General features: G+C 41.9%; 1 protein-coding gene across 1 annotated transcript in view; it reads left to right on the forward strand.

The window, feature by feature from the left end:
- Positions 1-14,059, forward strand: part of cacna2d3a (calcium channel, voltage-dependent, alpha 2/delta subunit 3a) — a 146,166-nt gene that overhangs the window by 66,551 nt on the left and 65,556 nt on the right. The window contains exons 5-8 of the mRNA XM_050065576.1: positions 2,788-2,950; positions 7,989-8,120; positions 9,151-9,362; positions 10,490-10,564. Coding sequence (XP_049921533.1) covers positions 2,788-2,950; positions 7,989-8,120; positions 9,151-9,362; positions 10,490-10,564 — 582 coding nt within the window. The remainder of the gene's footprint in view (positions 1-2,787; positions 2,951-7,988; positions 8,121-9,150; positions 9,363-10,489; positions 10,565-14,059) is intronic.

Raw genomic sequence — 14,059 nt, forward strand, 5'->3', positions numbered from 1 at the left:
AATTAAAAATAAAAATAGAAATAAAAATAAAAATGCATTTTATTTATAGGCACCTTTCAAAGCACTCAACAACACCTTACAATACACAGTTAAAATGTATCCATAGATCATAAAATCAAACAATTCAATAATATACAATAACAGTTAATAAAATGACTAAACAATAAAGTCTAATAAAGAAATATAAATATTAGGTATAAAATCATCATCAGTGCAAGTCTCAATATGTGAGTCACCATTAAATCAGACAGAATATGCCAGCTTCAAAAGATGTGTTTTCAGACAGGATTTAAAAGAGGAAAGGGAGTCAATATTGCAAATGTCATGGGGGAGAGAGTTCCAGAGGCGGGGGGCAGAATGGTCGAAGGCTCTAGAACCCATGGCAGTCAAGCAGGCAGATGGTGATGTGAGTTGGATTGCAGAAGAGGATCTAAGAGCATCGAAGGGTGTGTAGATATGAATGAGTTCAGACAGGTAGGAAGAGCCTTGATTATGAAGGTGAAAAGTCGAATAAATAAATCCCTACTTACGTACCTACGTATTGACGAGAAGTTCCACTGTCAGAGCTAAGCTGTCAGGTTTAACATAGACATAGGCACATTTTTAAATCTCTCTCTTACTTCTCCGGCTGTTACTTTTCTTTCCGTCCTTAAAAACACAAGGTTGAAGTGGTCCCCCAAAGCAACACAGCAAAACTCAAATAACAACAAGTCCTTGTCAAAGTCGACTAATTTGGATTCTGTTCACCCTGTTGCCCTGAAAAGATAGGTACCATACTGGTGGTAGAAAATGGCTGGTATCCCAAACATTGCAAAGGTCAATGTAGATCAAATTTTCAGAATTGGTGGGTCAGGACCCAAAAGTGAGTTGCATAATAATGTCTTGTACTGACATAGCTTAACGCTGACTGAAGAAGTCTATGTCCTACCACTGACTAGCATTGTATAAAAGGTTGTCATGTGTTGATCGATTGAATCTCACCACACTGTGTACCCTTGGGCCTTTCCAAAGGGAACAGAGTTTTTGTGTTTGTCATCACAAAAAAAGGTTTTCTTTTGAATATATATAAATATATAAAAGTTTTGTGTCCACACAGGGGTAGAAAGAGGCAGGGTGAAGAGAAGTAGAAGGAGAAGGAGGGGAAATATAGGCAGAAGTATGCAACACTGTGCTCCCTCACCTTGAAATGGCAGTGTTCCCCTTGATAAAAGGCTAATAAGCCTAATCAGGTCTGATTAATTACACCGATAGGCACTGCGTTTGCCAGCCTATTTGATGGCTTTATCTGTGTTTTGCACCGGGCTGAGGGGATGATGGTGTTCCTCAGGAGGAGCTGGAAAGATTTAGCCCAAATGAAGGTTACTGGTGCTAGAAAAGGGAAGGCAGGGGGGTGGTGGGGTGAGGAACGAATCCTGGAAGTGAGTGGTAGAACAATATAACATGTTGTTTTAGTATTTGGTGATGCATTAATATGGTATGGTGACTTTATAAACATGTGCTCTGTGCTGTTTTCTCTGAACCGAATCACCATTCTCTTGGTCCTGCAGTCCTGTCACTCTCCGACAAATCAAGTCCAGAGAGTGTCTGTCCCCTTCTGAATGATAACACGTGTACTGACTGAGGCTTTGTATTGGACTCTTGAGAATGGCAATTCATTCTCCTCAGAGGCTCTTTTCAAATCCTATTCTCTTGGTCATTACAAGAGAAATCAATGTGGCCTTAAGCCATGTAATCACCACCGTTCACCTGCACAAGGGATTGAACTGCTGCTGCTGCCTTTGCTGTTGACAGTAAGAACAGTGAAATATATTTTCATTTTAGGGGGAAATAGAGGTTGTTCTCTTGACATCTTGTTATCCTAACCGCCTACATAACTGAAATTGTGTTGAAGTTCACAATCACGTGTTCATTGTCCATTTAAAGCAAATTTCAGTGTGGTGAAATGAGACCTGGTTCAGATTCTAGATGTCCTCGAAGTGAAATTAGTTTTACATGAGACAAGAGTACGTCCAAATAAGCTGGACATGTGCACAAACAGTTTTATAGGCCAGGTTAGTCTTTAAGTCAGCTATGTCTTTTCAAAGATGAATACACAAAGATAACTGACTCCCTAAAAAGTCACAAGTTCTCTGGTCTTATCTTGAATTTACATAATTTAACATTTAGTTTTACCCCCTCTGTTTGCATATGCGCAGTTCATTTACATGTAAACATTTAAAAATATGTATGCCTTTGGGTCTTTATTCTAAAATGTCACATTTTCTTTTAAATGGCTTGAGGATTTTTTATCTCTTTGTTGTCTTTTGTTCTGCATCAGCTATAGCCTTTTGCAGGCTTCGCCCCTGTGTGGTACCTCAGACTTCAGAGCCTTTGGGACGCAGGGAGCCATGTGCTCTATATTTATCTTGCTCTATGATTTATTAATAGTCTCCCCAGTATGCGCAGTACTAAAAATACCGTGGAGGCAGAGCAACACATGCAGCATCTGGCTAGGAAGGGAGTGTGCGAGCGGTGGCGAGATTCTTCAACTCAGCAGCTTTCCGCTGTAACATCATGCACGTCTGGGATGATCCAGGGTTTCAGGTTACCTCAGTACACAAACTACCCTCTGACTCAGCACTTGAGTGACCCAGTCATTCCATACAGTGACAACACGACTCAGCAAGTCGAGCATATGGAAACTAAGAGACATGATTCTTAATGAAAGAGTTCGCAAACTCCAGTTTTTAGGTGTGTTTGAGTGTGTGTGAAATTTCATCACTGTCTCTGTTTTCTTCTTATCTCTAGTATGAATACTTCAATGCGGTGTTGATTAATGAGGTGGATGAAGAGGGGAACAGCGTAGAGCTGGGAGGAGAATTCATCCTGCAACCCAATGACCACTTTAACAACCTATCAGTCAACCTCAGCCTCAGCGTGGTCCAGGTGCCCACCAACATGTACAACAAAGGTATGGCCACCACCTCCAATTTATAACTATGATGTTAAAAATACAATTGTGCATAAAGGTTTAACGCCATCGCCATAAAGGTGCAATACATCTTAGTCTCCCAGGATCTTATTTCCTAGCTGAATTGTTCAATAATTCAGATAATTGGAGCCCTGACCGTCAGTAGAACAGTTGGTATGCTAGCACGTGAATGAACGCCTGTGTCCGGAGGAGGATTTGAGTTCATTAACTGTAACTCTTTGGATCATCCCTACCACACACTGACTTAATTAGCAGTTAAATAATCAGAAATTCTGCTAATTTACCATCCACTCAAGTCCAACCGATGGAGTCATGGCCTTGCACAATGCTCGGCGGACAGAGTGAATGTCATGTCGGCTTAACCCAGCTACCAGAGGCAAAGAAATTATATGGAGAAAGAGAGAGAGAGCACAAGAGGGAGGAAGCAAATGAGAGAGAAAGTAGGTTAAGTCAGACTGATGGAAGGTCTGAGCAACAGATTAATTACAGCTAGGTGGGGAAAAAAAGAAAAGCGCAAGTGAGAGTGACGGGAGGAGAGTGAATGAAATGGAAAGGAATTGAATGAAAGGGCTGAGAGAGTGAGGCTGGCAGGCCGATACAGGGAGAGGAAGAGTAATTTTGATTTGATTCACAGGCAAATGAGTAGAATTGCGCGCACATGCTCACAGAGAGCTTTAAGAGTTTTAGATCTGCGGGCTTTGTTCGCTGGTACTGATAACGTGGATGTGTTGGCTGGGACTGCAGGGAGCTCGTTGGTGGGCATGGTATCACCGTTCTGCAAAGGGAGGCTGAGAGGCTTGGCTCGATGGAAGGAAACAGTTTGCGAACGATTATGTAAAAGTTTTCGAAACATTTTTGAGTGCGTCTTCTTTGGAATGAATTTGCAAAAGTTTTAAGTCTTTTGCATTTACTTTGCTGTTTGCTCAAGCACTGACGTGTTTAAATATTTTCATGTGTATCACCTGCTTTCAGCCAAGAAGTTAGCAGGTGTTCAGACAGAAAATAGCAAAGTGACTTTTAATAATATAAGACAAGATTTAACATGCCGAATGACGCTGCATTGCATTGCAGCCAAATTTGAGTAAGGTTCTCTTTGAAATGAAGGAAGACGCTGCGTTTTTTACACAGTGCTATTCTTTGTCAAGCCGTGCTTCTGTAAACTTCCCCACGCATAGCAGCAAGTCACTGTCGCCTGAGCCTGTTTTTTTAAGCTGCAGAAGAACTGGCTGTAGCCTGTGCACATCATAAATGGTTTGGTGGCAGCAGTGATGAATTAGAGGTTAAGTCCATGATAGCAGAGAGCTGCATGCCCCTGGAGATTAATCGCAGGAGGGACAACACCACATCACACATCCATCTTCTGAACTCACATCGCAACTAAAACACAAGCCATGCCATCATACGTTATGAGGCTACATGACAGGAACGTGTACCATGTAAGCAAAAAAGCCATGCGCACATTTGCAGCAGGTCGATACACTCTAACATCCTGCACTTGCCTTTGTGCTCTCTGTGTTCACGTTCACGTGAGCACATGCACTCACATACACACCCATCGCTTCCCATTTCTTTCCTGTTTCTCTTCATGCTTCCTTGCCCCCGTTGTTAATACCCTCCTCCCTAATCATCATAAGTAACTTATTAAAGTGATGTTGATTTCAGCTCAGATTGCTCTGACTGGTGCAGTGGGTAACCTACACGGTTCTACTTTTCAATCTTGAGCACGCGCGCACGTGTGATTATATAAAATCATGGGAGCTCCTTTGATCAGATTGAATTAAGGAGTGCATTAGTTGAGATGAATTTAAATGACAGCTTAGGGGGAAAGTAGAGCCCATACTCTATCCCTCATCATGACAAGTTCAGATTGTAATAGACACTCAAACTGCACCAGAAGTGACTGTATTGTTGTGTAAATGGAGCCTGGATCAAATCCAGCCTCCTCTCCGCTCCATAGAGGTGGATGGGTGTTTACTATCAAGAGGGGGCTTTAGTGTGCTAGCTTCCAGAGGACTAATTCAATCATGGCTTATTGGCATGACTGTTGACAGGAGAACAATGTTGCCAGCATGGGAGATGATGGGGAATCTGTTATCTGCTTTTCTCTCTCTCCGTCCATTAGGTACTTGTCTGTCTGACTGTCTTGCAGTAATTTACTGCCTCCCTTCCTGGCTTTCTTTTTTATCTATCCAAAGGCTTTTGTGTATTACTGTCTGATTGTGTCTGTCTGTCTGCTCGCCATTTTCTGCTTCCATCTTCCCTGCCCTGCTTCTGCACCAAACAAAATTGACGTAGTAAGCAGCTGTAATAAGCTTGGCTGTCCGGTCGCAAATCAGTTACTTTGTTGACTCTCACAGCCTGTAAATTGAAAGGAAGCTTCAATTATTGGATGTGCCCCACCATATATCACAATAAATTTGGACAGGATTATAAGCAAAAGCTGTTGCACATATTATATAGATACGTCCGCTTGAGTTGGAAGATGGCAGCTGCTGAGATTTGTGAAGCTAGTTAGCTTTAGCAGGAGTTATCTGTGTTTTTTTTTTCCTCCATCATGATTGGATTCAGCTGCTGCCTCATCAAGTTGTGTGGAATAACAAAATGAATTACCAAGATAACAGTTCATCAAAATGGATATTTTTTTCTTTTGCAGACAACGGCTAAGGAAAAATCAATAAGGAAATTCAGTTTTAGTCAAGTCTACCCATCTCATGGCTCTCACTTGATGCTGCTCTTTTGCTTCAGCTGTCTAGTTGGCCATGCTATCTGTGGCAGAGAGTGCTTTAAGTGCAGTGGTGGGTGTAGCAGGTATTACTAAGCTACAGTGCAGTTTGTGCAGCCTGAGCAGCAGAGACAAAGCCATACAGGAGAGGTTTAATAGAAAATATACATTTCTATGGCAGAATATTTATATATGGTAAAACGGATGACACAATGTGAAATTCAGGTCTGAAAGGTCAGGTAAAGCAAAAATAAATATATGTAATGAGTTTGTCACACCACGGAAAAATGTGTCTCTAACCACACAGAAAAATTTAAATGATTAAATAAGCAGTATTTTCTGCTCTGAAACACTGGGGACGTGTCAGCTGAAGGAGCTGAGCTGAAGAACGAGCGTCCACATAGCGACAGACTCGTTCAGCAGCTAACCAAGTCACACAAAGCTCACCCACTTCCTGAGCCAAAGAGCAAAGGAGCCACTGCGTAGCAACAGACTCTCGTTCTGCAGCTTACAGCAACTAACATTAGCACAAAGCACACACCCACAGCAGTGAACAATGACTGCCGGGCTGGGTAGCCAATACTGGCTGAAAGGTATGTTTGAGACTGCTATTTTGCTTGTGTTTATAGACCCTTTAAGGGCCGATGTCACAATGGCGTCAGTGTGTTAGCTGGAGGCAAAACATGAGTCATCACCACAGGGCTGTAGGCTACATAGGAGACTTAAAATGTTGCCTTGTTGTGTCATTGGGAGCCAGAATAGAAGGAATCATGGCTCAAAACTTACATTTTATTGCATACCAGTTGCCACTGCCCATCAAAATAAATACAACTGGGGTTATAGCCTATAAGACGAAGGGACTAGACAGAGCAACCATCAAAAATGCTCAAACTTCATATCAGGTTAGGGAAAAAGTATTTACCGTTGTAGGGATGAATAACGTTATGTGTATTAAGGCTTATCATGTCCATCTAATCAGAAATTTGGGAGGTATTAAGAGGAATATTTGATTTCTCTGTAGCGCTATTCTCTATGTTTTTTGCACATTAGCTAACGTTAGCCTTGATGGCAAAACAAACTGGAGGAAACCGTTCAAGTGTCGTCCTCCTTTGTAAGATTGGCTTAGGAATAAACCACAAAGCCGGCCATCCCACTTTCAGCAATCCTGTCAAATCATCCACTGAGTGAGAGCATACAGGTCGGCCAGTCTGGTTCCGTTGGTCGGTGTTTACTTATTCAAGTAACACTCGCGGTCCCGGAGAGTGAGTGACCTGACATGGTGCATTTGTAAATTCAGTCTTATACTCTACACTAAAATGAGAGCCCCGTTGGTCAACGAAATGGAGCATTATATTTCTGTATGAATTAACAAGCGGTCAAGTTAATCACACAATCACTCCACTCAGCGCTCTGCTGCTTTAAGAGTGTGGTGCTCTGAATAACCGAACGGTACATTCCGACAGCGCTCTGAATTTACGAAAGGTCCAGTTTGTGCCTTGGAATGAGTATTTCTGAATGTACCACTTGCATCATCTTCCTCCATTGTCTAAAACAAGCCAAAAGAACTTGCTAGCCAGCACTAGCTAATGTCTGTTTGCCTCCAGCTAAGCCCCGCCCACCTAAAACGTCATACTGTTTACTAACAGTAAAAGGGTCTATATGATTGCGCCGTTTAACACAGATGTTTATTAATGTAGTTAGAAGTCCAAAAGCGCTAAGAGAGCTTGTTGAATGTAGCAAACTCATGCTCACACACAAGGATTAACAAAATGACACTGATGCTACGTGCTCTAATGTTAGCTTTTATATAGCAGGGGAAGGGTTACATTAGGGATGGCTCGAATGCGTCATCAAGCCATGATTTCAGGCACCCTCCCAAAAAATCCTGGACACAACAACACTAAAAAAACATTTAATGATCTAACTCCACAGCTGGGTCCTACACAGATCCCAGTGTTTTCACATTTTAAACTACATTTTGCCTTTGTAGGGCAGAATAGCCTACTGCCTCTCCTATTCCTATTCTCTTTTATGTCTCTGATTCTTTTTCTCCTCTCTCATCTTTTCACTCTGTTTTACTGCAAACACTTTCCCTGTATCCCTGTGTAATGAATAGGTCCTGATAGTAATCTGTGGAGGTGCAGTGTCTGATACGATATGAGTGGTTGAACAGGCACTAGAGAACGCCTGTTCTGAACCTCCTGGACTGTAAAACAATTTTAACCTTTTTCTTCAAATGGTGCTGTTTCTTTCCTCTACATGTCTCCCCCTCTGTTTTTTTCCGTTAATCCTCAGACTCTGCAATCGTCAACGGAGTGTACTGGTCTGAGGCCTTGAATAAAGTGTTTGTGGATAACTTTGAGAGAGACCCATCACTCATATGGCAGTACTTTGGCAGTGCCAAAGGCTTCTTCAGGCAGTACCCAGGTAGGTGTGTGTTTGTTTGTGCATGTGTGTGTGTGTGTGTGTGTTTGTAATTAAGTCGCTGTCTCCCTAAAGCAGAACGAGGGGTATATGGGAATCTCAGTGATTGACAGCTGGAGACTGGAGGCTAGTGGGATGAGAGACAGGAAGAGGGGGGAGAGAAGATAGAAGATGAGAGTGTGGGGTAAAGGGAGGCAGGTTAGAGAGTTTGTAGAGAAAGAGAGTGGGTGAAGAAGATGGATGAATGTATGAATAAGAACAGGAGGAGCATAATAACAAAAGGCAGCTTATTGAATAGAATGAGTGAGTATTATAATCTACGTGGAACATAATATGGGAAAATCAATAGAATTGCTTCGTCTTTCTTTTATTTTCGTCTTCTGACCTCTTGAACCTGCATATACGTGTGTTTTAATTATGCTTTTTAATATCACACGCCTCAGTCTCTGGCATCCTGACCTGGAGGGCCCCAAAATCACTGCTGCATAAAGACTCTAAATCCATTCTATTCCTTAAAGTTCATCCAAAATTAGAAGGAAATTGTCCCCGTGAGAACTGTGTGCTCTGTGGGTTATTTAGTGTAATTTGGACATGGGAAGAGTTCTACAGAGGGTTGTTGCTGTTGAATTTTTCAGCGTAATTATTCAACTCTCTGAGCACTACATTCAACTTCATTGTTCCGAGGTGTCAGCAGGAATCTCAAACCTCTATCTGCTTGGCCAAATACCACTAGAAGTAAGTGAGAAAATATGTTTTGGGGTTTTTTTGTGATTCAGGTGAAGTGAATCTCTATAAATAGCACACTTAAGGTGTAGAGGTAGTTTTAGAAAAACAGATGATGAATGTTTTAGAAAAATTCCGTGTGCTTTGGCAGAAAGCCTTTAGGGCTCAAAGAACAGCTTCTCAGACCACCCTTTTCTCTCTTTCAGCCGAGGTAACAGTTTGTTTTCCTCTGGTACAAATTATACAACTCTAGCACTATTGCAGTTTGTCTTTCTCTTTGGATTTGTGATGCTGACTCTGTCTCTTCAAGGGATCAAGTGGAAGCCAGATGAACACGGGGTCATAGCTTTTGACTGCCGCAACCGGAAGTGGTACATCCAGGCAGCCACCTCTCCAAAGGATGTGGTCATCCTGGTGGACGTCAGCGGCAGCATGAAGGGCCTCAGGCTGACCATCGCCAGGCAGACTGTCTCCTCCATTCTGGACACTCTTGGAGACGACGACTTTTTTAATATAATCGCCGTAAGTCCACGCAGATGTGCTCAGAGCTGTGAGGGGGGCCACATAAACTGCTTAACCTCCATGTTTTTTATAGCTATACACACACACACACAAACACACAAACACACAGGCCCACAACCTCTACTCCTCAGATCAGAGGAAATGCTGGAACGAATCAGCTTTCTCTCCTGTCACGCTCACAACCAATTAGCAGTCAGCTGAATGAAGATTTGAATTGCAAAGGAGACAGTTGTGATTGGATCCCGCCTCAGGCACCCAAACCATTGTTATCGCATCTCAGTCTGATGAAACTCCATGAGTGTTTGTGTGTGTGCGCGCGTGCAACACATGCACTCGTACATGTGTGTGTCTGATGCTGTTTCACATCAAAACGCAGTCAGTCACTTTGCCAGCCTCCATTCTCTTTCTCCACTGAACAAAGTCTTCATTATCATTTCTTATCCTAATCATGTTATTTTGAAAATTATTCTTTTGAAAAATAAAGGAAAAGAGGATTTAGACAATCAGGCAGAAACATATTGTTTTCCCCAAACACTCTTTAAAAGGATGTGTCATTTGGACTCATTTATTTCTTCTTTCTTCTTTTCTATTTGTGCCACGTTCACCGCGTTACTTTCTATATACGTGATGGAGTTTCTAGAAGACACACAGTTGAGTCAAAGTCATTATGGGTTTTGTCTTAAGTATCTGCAGCGAGAGAATAGTCTATCTCATGCAGTGAGAGTTTGTTTCATGCTGCAATGTATACATACACACAAATACAGACACACATACACGGATGCATATGCACATACACACATCAGAGCAAAATTGCTGGCTGTGGAGGAACACACTTCCATTATCTTTCTTGGACTTTGAAGTCTAATTCATACTCATGCATTAAATGGTGAGTATTATCACAGAATGGCAGGCACTGGGTACATTGTGTACTGTACAGTGTGTGTGTGTGTGTGTGTGTGTGTGTGTGTGTGCGTGTGCGTGCTTTTCATCAAGATGAAGTTTCTCACATCTTACCACTTTGATTTTTAAACATTAGATTAAACATTTCTGTACATACAGCACATTTAAATTGAAACAAAAAAAAGAAAAAAACAATGACTTTAATTATTTTTATTGTATTCTTTTAGTACAATGAGGAATTGCATTATGTGGAGCCGTGCCTAAATGGAACTCTCGTCCAAGCCGATGTGACCAACAAAGATGTGAGTCTTTCTTTCCTTGTCTCCTCTTGGTTTCTGCTGTTACATTCAAAAGAAAATCATTGATTGTTTTTTGTATGTCACACGCAATACACAATTAGATGAAAAAATGCCACTGAGATGGGTATAGCTTAAAGTACAGTATACAGTGTGAGTATGTTATGTGAATTTAAGTTGAGCATGTGTGTGAGTGAGTGAGTGAGGGTGTGTGTGTGTGAGTGAGTGAGGGTGTAAGTAGCCTGCTTGTGCAAGGAAACTGTCTCTGAAGCGGGTGGTGTGAGGGGTGATGCTCCGTGATGCTTCCAGATGGCAGGAGAGAGAGAGAGAGAGAGTATGGTGTCCTTAAAGGGAAACTCTAATGACTCGGAACATGAAGTCTGTTTGCAAGTTTACAGGTTTTGGGTAGTGAAAAAAAAAAGTTGTTTGATAAATTGCCTTAAATCTGGAGGTGTGGAGTTACAAAGAAGTGAGCTTACCATGCCTCTGTTGCTCAATCCTCAGCGGCTAGAGGCAGCATTAGCCACCTAGTTCTTTGACCGAATTGTGCATTGTGGGTAATGTGGTTCTGCTGCGTCAGTTTTAATACATTTTTCCAGCAGTGTTATACGAGTGCAATGCCACATCAGTGAAATACTCTTTTAATTATAGTTTGGATTTTCATGAGGCAGCGAGTGGCATAATTACCACCTTGTAATGTGGTGGTGTTTATGTGTATGTACACTGACTGGGCTGTTCATACAAGACATTTTCATTAAGTTGGCACATGAGGATCCATGCTACTGCCATGGCATGATTCCCCTCTTCATCTCTGAGTCTCTGCTCCTCTCTGTTTCCTACAGTATAGGTTCTGTGTTTCCAGGTGCCCACTAAAAAATACATCTCTTCCAAAGTCCTTAAAATTCCATTTACAAATTCAATTTTTAAATGGTTTTGAATTCAATAACCTCTGTTACTACAAGTCCAGGGATGCAGCTGTTTGTGCATGGACTACTTTCCATGCACCACGTGCAAGCACTGTAGAATTATGTGTGTGTTCACATCTGTGTGTGTGTGTGCCTGTTGGTGATTTCTGTTTATTTCTAAGTGAGTTTACACTTATGCATATGGATTAGCATTATGTGTTTAATTCCAGATGGTAGTTTAATGTAGTGCGAGTCAGCCAGCTAAGAGGGGAAGGCAGTCTGTGCTAGTAGATAAAGCTAATGTCTTTTACTTCAGCTGGAGGCAGGAAGTGACTGTCACACTGGGTACTTAAACTTGCTGATCTGTTTTCCTCCAAATCTGTTATTTCAAACACAAACTTCAACTGGGTCATAAATACCTGTTGTCAGGCTTCCACGGGACATACACACTCATCCAGCTGTATTACCACGAGTACTTTTTGTCTAATTCCACTTGTTAACAAGCGTCTGAAGAAGTAAAATCCATCCTGTCTGATTATTACTCACACGCACACAGTAGTTCCAGGCTAATATTTAAAGCCTCAAAGGTAAACACTCGTGATTTTCAACATTATCTCTATCTAGCAGTCGTTGGGCTTAGACTCAGAGCGGCCCTCTGAAATGAGGCTGAAGGTGTGCTGAGCAGTTTGCTCCAGTTATGTCACAGATCGACAGTCATCTATCAGATGACAAATGAAGAACTGGATTTCAATGACTATATTTCAAGCTGACAGGTCCAAACTTCACTTACGTTTCAACCAAATTTGTGCAGTCTTAACATAGATATTTTTTCACCTGCAGATTTCCAAATCCATTGTTAGGGCCTGTTTATACGGTTCCGTATATTTCTGAAAATGGGTATTCGTCTTTGCGTTTGCACCTATCATTTACACGTAACTGGCGTTTTTCTCGACGAAAATGGAGATTTTTAAAAAAGTTTTTAAAAAATATCCGTTTCTATGGAGACGTGTAAACAGGATAGACGGAAATTTTGGAAAACGATGACGTTGCAACCCAGTTCGCGCATGAACAATGGAGGATATATGCCGGGTTGTTTACGTTTTGTTAGCACTTTTGGGACTACTTACGAGCTTACAAATGAACTTAGCACTGCTGCATCAACATCGCCGCTACACTGGCGCACAAAGGCTTCTGCTGTGCCCCATATTAGTAAGTGTACAGCAGCTAACTATGCTACATAATGTTAAAATGTAGTTTATCATTGTTTTTTTATCACTAGCGCCAAGAGGAAAACAAATCACTGTGCATGCACAGAACGTTCTTCTATGGTGTTTGACATATGACGTTTCGCCACCTACTGGCCTGGCATGCTAATTGCAGCAAAAAGCTGCCGTTTTGCATTTTCGTGTAAACAGGGTTATCATTTTCACAACTGATCGTGTAAACCCGGAATTTTTTTATACGGGATAAATAGAAATCTGTTTTTATTTGTATTGGTATCCGTGTAAACAAGGCCTCAATGGGCAGGAAGTTTCTGAATGGGTGCAACAGTGGCTTTGAATTTGACTTTACTGCAATGTAAATGTAATGCTGCCTATCCTCACCTCACCACATAGTACTCATTTATTTTGGCTTTTTCTGCCTGCCTTTTCTTTGCATTTTTCAGAATTGCACCTGACCCCATGTTGAGATTAAAAAAAACAACTTAAAAATCCACACCTTAGGCCTCAGCAAGCTGCAATTTAAGATATTTCTGTTCATTCATTATTATGTCCCCGTGGCTTCATTAAGCTGACTGCTGTGATCATTTTTGAGTATAAAAGGTGTCTGAAGCATTGAGGGTTTGATGTCCAATGTACGTTTCAGAGCCTTGTGGTGCAGCACAAAAGGTTGGGCACATTCAGCACTGCATGCGCGCACACACACACATATGCACACTTTCTGAATCTGCCACTTTATTACACTGCTGCGCCACGGATTGAACACAGCCCACTGTGCTGAGACAAATCACTTCGATCTTAACACACGCACACAGACACACACGCACACACGCTCACATGCAGTAGGTAAAGTTTGCTGTGCTCCAGGGTATAGCCTTTTGTTGGAACCGATTAACCTTTTTATCCACATCAAAGGAACGGCTGTGTCTTTTTGCCATATGGGGGTGTTGTCAGGCATGCTGGAGGTTGTTTATGTGCACAAATTTATGTGTGTGTTGTTGGTGCTTATGCACATGTGTGTGTTGTGTGTGTACCGGTATGTTTGCTCCCATGTGAGCAAGCTCTAAATGGCCTTATGCTGCTTGGGCCTCCCACTGTGTGTTGAGAGACTTCTCTCTTGAGGAGCAGAAGACTGGAGGGGATGAATGTAGAGTGAGGGAGAGGTGTAGAAGGATAAGATGCTGGGAAGATGATGATAGAGGTGGGGTGTAGGTATGGGGTGCTTCCAGAACCCTAAAATGATCATGCCATGTATGTAATGGCCAAGCAGCAACCTCTGGGGATAAAAAAATGAAGCCAACACAGAAGTACGAAAAACTGCAGTTCCTTGAATGGCCACTTGAGGCTGGCTCCAGAAGTAGTCCCTATAGATTAGA

This window comes from Epinephelus moara, chromosome 16, assembly GCF_006386435.1.
Source record: "Epinephelus moara isolate mb chromosome 16, YSFRI_EMoa_1.0, whole genome shotgun sequence".
Lineage (NCBI taxonomy): Eukaryota > Metazoa > Chordata > Actinopteri > Perciformes > Serranidae > Epinephelus > Epinephelus moara.